General features: G+C 37.2%; 1 protein-coding gene across 4 annotated transcripts in view; it reads left to right on the top strand.

Annotated features, from left to right (window-relative positions):
• fgf13a (fibroblast growth factor 13a) overlaps positions 1-7,202 on the top strand; it is a 100,240-nt gene that overhangs the window by 84,350 nt on the left and 8,688 nt on the right. For all 4 annotated transcript variants that reach the window (XM_014004834.1, XM_014004822.1, XM_014004841.1 and 1 more), the window contains one exon: positions 6,368-6,563. In XM_014004834.1, coding sequence (XP_013860288.1) covers positions 6,368-6,563 — 196 coding nt within the window. The remainder of the gene's footprint in view (positions 1-6,367; positions 6,564-7,202) is intronic.

Below are 7,202 nucleotides of genomic sequence, written 5' to 3'. Positions count from 1 at the left end.
GAGTATAACATTATAATATGATATAAAACTCAAAAAAGTTGATTTTACATGATATTGCCCCTTTAAGAACCTCCTACAATTTTGTACATTCGTACTTCAGCACGTCATCACAACAATGCCTCATGTTGTTTACAACCTTTCGTAGAAGCGTTGCATTGAAAAAGGTTGTTATGTTCATACACTTCGGTGTGTGTTGAGAACAAGGAACAAATACAGAAATAAGACTTGAATGTTATGTGCAGGAATGAACCCATAAAAGACCAGCTCGCTGGGCCAAGTACAGACATTTGTTGTCTCTGCAAATGGCCACGATCAAGGAAGGAGGTAACATGCTGTATACACACTTTCTTCCTGGGTCTGACCGCTCCCTATGGGCTGACTGTCACTTTGATTGGGTGATCTCCCTGTCAATGAACAACGGTCTATWAACTAATGAGGAAATAACTTACAGTAAGTGCTTATGGCGTGTATTATCAGATCATACATATCATGTAAAGTACATTCTGTTTAAGTTGACATGTCACTCAAACTAAATTGCACTTCATCTAAATCTCAGTTAATCATTAGTAAAGAGAGTAAATTTCCTTCAGTATTTTATTGAAAAAAGAAGCAGTCGTTATATAACACAGGTTTAAGGAAATGGCAACTCAGTTGAACCTTACTCGAATTATCCTGTGTCGTACCCGGAATGTACGTTTTCCAAAGAACCGGAGTGACTACAGAGGTTCTTACAAGACCTAACAACTCGGTAATATATCTCCCAGTCATCCACTCATAWACGTACTGTATATGTCAATGTTAAGCTACTTTTTGCCAAGAAACCTGTCTGAAGCTATGGTTTGCAATGAAATCATGAACATCCACCATTTTTAAGATACATTTTGCTAGTCTTGTGGAACTTTGYGGGGGAGGGGTGCTCTGTTGGACAGATTTGAGCTCCAGGGACGAGCTTTGCACAAACAGGCGGTGATTTGTATGAGCAAGCGTTTAGGCAGCTCCACATGGCTGCCACAGGAGATTTATTGATGAGGGAGTGACATCATAACATGAACTAAAGCTCAAAAAGGTCAATTAATACCCCTCCACCCCATGCTATTTCATTCAAAATAGACCCGAAAATCTTGTCAAACTCTTGGCAATTTAGTAAAAGAAATACAAATACCTGCAGTCCTTAAATGTAATCATTGCTTTATTCTTGAAGGRAAGATATTGGAGTATAAGAGGAGTCTGTGTATTTGTGCAATTCTGCCCGGTAGGTTGTKTATTTGTGATCTTAGAGATACAGATAGTTTGATCACCCATACACAATAACATTGGTAAATAAGCATCAATGTAGGATTTCACTCCATTGGTGTGTGTCATTAATTACTTTGTTTAACGTGTGTGTGTGTGCTTTTGAATTAAATATGTACCCTGTGTGGGAGTGTCTGCTTGTGCTTTGTTTTTTTTTTCTTCACTAGATTAAAACTCTCCAGTGTATTACTAAACAAACAACACAATAACACTTTGTGTTTAGCTAAATAGCAGATAAAGAAGAAAGGACAAAAAAACAAGGTCCTTTTTAATCCACTTCAACTCTCTTCAAAATCTGTATTTAAAGAGGCTTATCCTCATTGCTCAGCTGTAGAATTAGTTTTACTTCAGCGTCACAAACATGTCTGAAAAAATTGAGAGGTGCTTAGCCCTTTWATTGATTTAATTAGTGTTTTTTATTTTAATAAAGCTTCTGGAAACTCTCATTGATTCACCTCTTCTTCACAGAAGAAATAAAGTCTATTATAATAGTATTTTGCCTCCTGCTGACTGCAATTGAGAAACCATTAATGGATCGTAATTACTCCCTGGAAACAGACAGAAAACAGTGTGAGCACGAATCATAATTGGTAGAATTTCTTGTTGTACCTGYCTTGCTAATGGGATATTCATTTTACTATTGCCCTTAGATTCATCTGTTGTTCTTGTACACTTGAGTGTGAAAAAACTAAATGTTTTCCTGATGGGCAGTGTGTGTGCCATACATTTGTATTTTAGATTTAAAGAAACGCTCCGCATCAATCATCATCACTTCAGGAGTCTTTAAATATTTTTTTGCTAGAGGAAGTTATTAGATCAGAAAGAGCTCAGGAAATACTGTCATTAGGATTTACATCAGTCTAAATTATGGCTGTGTTCTCTGAGTCACAATGGGCCTCATGCAAGAACCGTTCGTACGCACAGATTTGTTCTTAAATTGTGAGTACGAGTGATTTAGGAGAATTTGTGGCATTCACCAATGTTTTCGTATTCTAAGATTTTCTTCAGATAGGAACAAAATTCACGAGTGGTCCAGACCTGTCGTACATTTTACCAGCAGTCAGTCTGCTGTTATCCAGACTGATTTTCCTCCCTAATAACTTTATATTTCATTAGTTTGAAGATATTTTGAGTTGAAAATAAATCACACTCTATGATTATCTTGACAATAGGCTATTCTGCTTGAATTAGAGTTATAATTTTAAATGTAATAATTTAGACTAACAATATAAATTGTCCGTTCGTCCGTTTCTCCCCACTTATCCGGGATTGGGTCGCGTGGGCAGCTGCAGAGAGACCCCGCTCTCCCCAGCGACACTTTCCAGCTCGTCCCGGGGGACTCCGAGATGTTCCCAGGCCAGAGGGGATATATGATCAAGTCCTGGGTTTTCTCCAAAGTGCCAGACATATTTTGAAAACATTTTAAAATGCTTATTTCAAACCCGCATCTGAGACCACCTGCGACCACGCAGCGCGCGGAGGGATGGAGTGGGTGTGGTGTACGGTGCGCAACGGTGTGGCTTCTGAATGAACGAAAATGATTTAACACAGTTGTTTATACTTTCAGCAGCTCTTTTTATTCCACAGCTGAGCTGCTAAAAATGACAGATTTTCTTTTCTGGATCTCTGACAGATGGACTTCAATCTCTGAACTCGTAAAGTTTTTCTTTTTAATTTTCGCTGTCATTTTCATGAATGGACACTTCCTGATATCTGTGGCAGGAAACATAGCCTTATATGGTGTTTTTGGGGTGGTAATTATGCTAATCTCCTCTCGCGTGCACAAGCAGCTGGATAGAACAGGTGGAATTTACGCAGCTCATTTACACACTTTTCCTGAAGATAGAAGAGTTTGTTGAATCTGACGTGGCATGGTCGTACGAAGGGTTCGTATGAACAAAAGTAAGAGAAATTTAGGATAAGAATACGAACATGTTCTTGCATGAGGCCCAATATGTCACAATGAGTGTGCAAATCAAAAATCTCTGAGTAAAATTATGTATCAGAAATTACTTTGCGCAATAAAGAGCAATGAAAGTTAACCTTTTTATATTCAAATGAACACCTGTTGAAATTGTCTATGATGAAAAAAGGAATATATTGGGGAGAAAGTAACATTGTTTTTGGTGATACTTCTAAATACGTAAAAGCCCCGTCCACACATAAGCTGTGCTGCAATTCAGAGGCTGCATCCTCTCGTAGTAGGGTGTGGTCGTCCAATCATAAGTCATCTGAAGATTAAACCATCTCCTTTCACAGCCGAGGGTGTCACCTATGTGTGAGTGGTCCATAGGCTGCAGCCCCTGAAGACAATGTAGACAATGTAGATGGCTAAAATACGACCTTTTAAAACTGATGATGTACACTGTCCTCCACCTCCTGCCTAACCTTTGATCATATTGTGACAAAGATAACTTTGATTACACATGACATTTTCATGTTTGTGTTGCAGATGTCAGCAGCTCAACTGTTTTCTTTCCATGAGCTAAGGACAAAAGTGTTTTTGTCACTAAATTGAACATTTTATTAGCAATGCTAAAAAGGAAATATTGCAGAAAGATACTGAATAAATAAAAATCTAATTCAGTGTAAAGCGTGTATCCTGATATGCTTTGAGCATTGTGAGGAAGACCTTTCTCTCACTAGATACTGTTCTTGAAAAGCAGCTATTATGTCCAAACTTGGGCACAAACCCGAGTCAGTATTGTTATACACTTTTGTGGTCTTGTAGTTTAATGTGACTCTCTAGCCTTTGATTTTCTGTCTTTTCTCTCTCATTTAGACCCCTTTCTACAAGAAATGTCAAAAACAATTTTAGACAAAGGGAGAGTTTTAACAATGTGTTTACTTTTTTTTACAAAAACAAGGAAGAAACAGGCAGGGTCCTTATTGTGTCACATTTTCTACAGCTCAGATAATTCCATATTGTATCAAACACATCAGTCTCATCCATTTACAAGTCTAGTGAACAAAAGAAACGTAGTATCAACTAAAATAAATGCTCCTAAATATCAGTATGAATCTAACAACCATCACAGTCTTATTTTCTCAAAAAAGGGGGGGGAAGAAACAGGGGGATCCCCCTGCCATTTTGGTCCCTTTTTTGTATCAGTTGGCACTAGCGTGTTTTCTACAGAGACCCACTCCAGTGTAAGAGTAGCAGCCAAGCAGCCTCTCCTCCGTCTTGGCTCTAACTGTGCGTGTATCCATCTGGGTCTGTCTGTTTGTCAATAGACTCTCATTCTTCATCAGAACAAGTGTAACCAGCCAAATCCACATAAGCTCATTATTAGAGGTACAACAGAACTAAGCTCGAGAGCAGTGTGTTGTTTTGCTTCCAATTACTGCTTGTGCAGAGCAGAGATGGAAGCTGGCCAGGCCTTTCAAGGCAGCTGTAAACGGCCCGAGCACCGGGAGTCAAGTAGAAAGATTGAAAGACAGCACTGGTGCGTTGAGACTGGTGACGTGTCAAAATTAACATCAATGCATAGGAATTATTCATAAAAGCTACAGAAAGCAAACTATTATGAAAAAAAATGACTTTAATTGATTCACCTATTTACTTTGCTCTGATGCATTTTTCTGTCATGAATAATAGTTTAATGCCGTTTGCAGTAGGGGGGTTAATAACACCAGCTGGTAATATACATGCACAGTTGCAAACTGTGTTTGTACTGCCAGAACAATTAATGACTAATGTTTTTTACTTTTCTGATACAGTTGCTTATTTCACATGAATTAGCATGAACTTTGCATGTTTTTTTTTTTCTTTTTGATGTTGAAGCTGGTTCTATACATTCATGCCAACAACATTTTATTGGACATTATTTACTGCTAAGGGCTTTTAATWACAATTAGTGTTGCTGTACTTAGCAACGTTATTTCATTTCATTAATTTTATTCTGGGAAATTCAGAGTTTAGAAACCATCTGTGACGACAAACTGCTCTGAATAATTTTATAGTGAGTGACATCAAGAAGGAAATGAAGTAAAATAAAAATTAAGACCTTTCAAATAATAATTTTGCCAGCATTATATTTAGAAAATCAAGACATATTCCTTTGATTCAACTTAAAATTAAAGTTACACATGAATGAAAAAAAAAAACAAGTCACAAACACAACATCTTTCTTATTGGGTTGTGAAGAAGGATGTTTGGGGGATTTCAGTTTGAGGAAAGAAAATACTTCTAAAGCAGTGGAGATTTTTCTGCATTTTTACTCTTATTATTAAGAATGCAACATTTCAAAAATAAAAAAAATATTTAAACTAACAGAATCCATCAATTGAGGATATTTTTAGCTTGTTTGTTAAAAAAAACGTAATGAAACAGTTGCTTATATAAAATGATGTGCTTAAAGAAGTTCTATAAATAAACAGATACGAAGAAAACAGGAGTTTATGAACATCTTACTGATGTCACTATGCAGAAATGAATGTAGATGATGCTGAAAAGGTGAGCAGAAAAAAATGCATGTCTAAGGAGGTTTTCTACATGCAGAGTATTATCAAAGAGAAAACAAAAATAAAGGGCAAACACTTTGCTTGCATTGAGTGCAAATGGACTATAAAGATGGTCTGTAAATGGATTAAACATAAATACATTAAAATGTGCAATCATTTATCTTTCAAATTAGAAGGTCATTACTTTAATACAGTAAACAGCATTAACGTTTGATGGCTGTTAATAAGTGATTATGTCTTACAATATTTCATATTCAACAACAAAACTCTGACGGAAAATGACTAGCTCATCTATAATAACAGTTAGGACCAAATGAGAAAGTTCAATTCATTTGGTGTTTTATTATTGCTTCTCATTAATGTCTTCTCACTTTGATCTGTGCCATAAAGTGTGCCATTATTCACAACAATGCATGGAATGAATAGATTTCAATGATTGTTCTGAAATGAAACAATAAACTACGGGTAATTAATTTACTCTTTAAGTGTCTGAGTGTGTTGCTTGTGTATTAAAATGTAAAGCTTTTTGTATTACTGCTAAGATTTCATTGGCTTCATTAGCTCTGACTAACATGGTCCTTCCACTGTGTTTGTTTGTTCTCCTCAACAGGAACACTTTACAAATGAGTGCAAATTTAAGGAGTCAGTGTTCGAGAACTACTACGTGACATACTCGTCCATGCAGTACCGGCAGCAGTCAGGCAGGGGCTGGTACCTCGGTCTGAACAAGGAGGGAGAAATCATGAAGGGAAACCACGTCAAAAAGAACAAACCAGCAGCCCACTTCCTTCCTAAACCTCTAAAAGGTAAGCCTCCGTAGATCCCTCTTCACATTTTTTTACTGCTTAGGTTGTGGTTAGATCAGAATTGCAGGTGTCAATCATCGATGTGGTYATAGCTGTTACACCCAAAACTTTGGAAAAAAAACTGAACAAAATGAGAATCATATGTGATATAAAAGGAAATGTCTGACTAAACACTGGCTGTTTATAGCTACAAATAATTAGAAACTTGAAATATTTACTGACTAGATATTTGACTGAATGGTCACAATAAAATACCCCTCAACCTCAGTGTCCCTCGGAATGAGAAACCTAATAAACCTAAATGTAAATACTTTTAATCTTTGCACAATTTTCTTGAACTAAAACACGCACTACTCTCCTCATTAATATTCTGTTTCGTATCCYTCTCAGAGATGTAGTCATGTGCCTTTTTGATAGTTTCCTCCAGCTGGTCACAGTCTGCTGCAGGCTCGGTGCAGAATGAGGTTGAGCCACCGACTGTAACCAAAAGCTGCACAGACGATATGTTTTAGTGCCGTGAATAGTAGCTCCAGCGCTTTATTTTCCTAACAGCAGATTTACAAAGAACCCCACCCAACCAGGCAATGTGCGTGTGTGTGTGTGTGTGTGTGTGTGTGTGTGTGTGTGTGTGTGTGTGTG

The sequence above is a fragment of the Austrofundulus limnaeus genome, unplaced genomic scaffold (assembly GCF_001266775.1).
Source record: "Austrofundulus limnaeus strain Quisiro unplaced genomic scaffold, Austrofundulus_limnaeus-1.0 Scaffold1, whole genome shotgun sequence".
Taxonomy (NCBI): domain Eukaryota; kingdom Metazoa; phylum Chordata; class Actinopteri; order Cyprinodontiformes; family Rivulidae; genus Austrofundulus; species Austrofundulus limnaeus.
The sequence above is the reverse complement of the archived record's forward strand: the minus strand, read 5'-3'. Positions and strand labels throughout refer to the sequence as shown.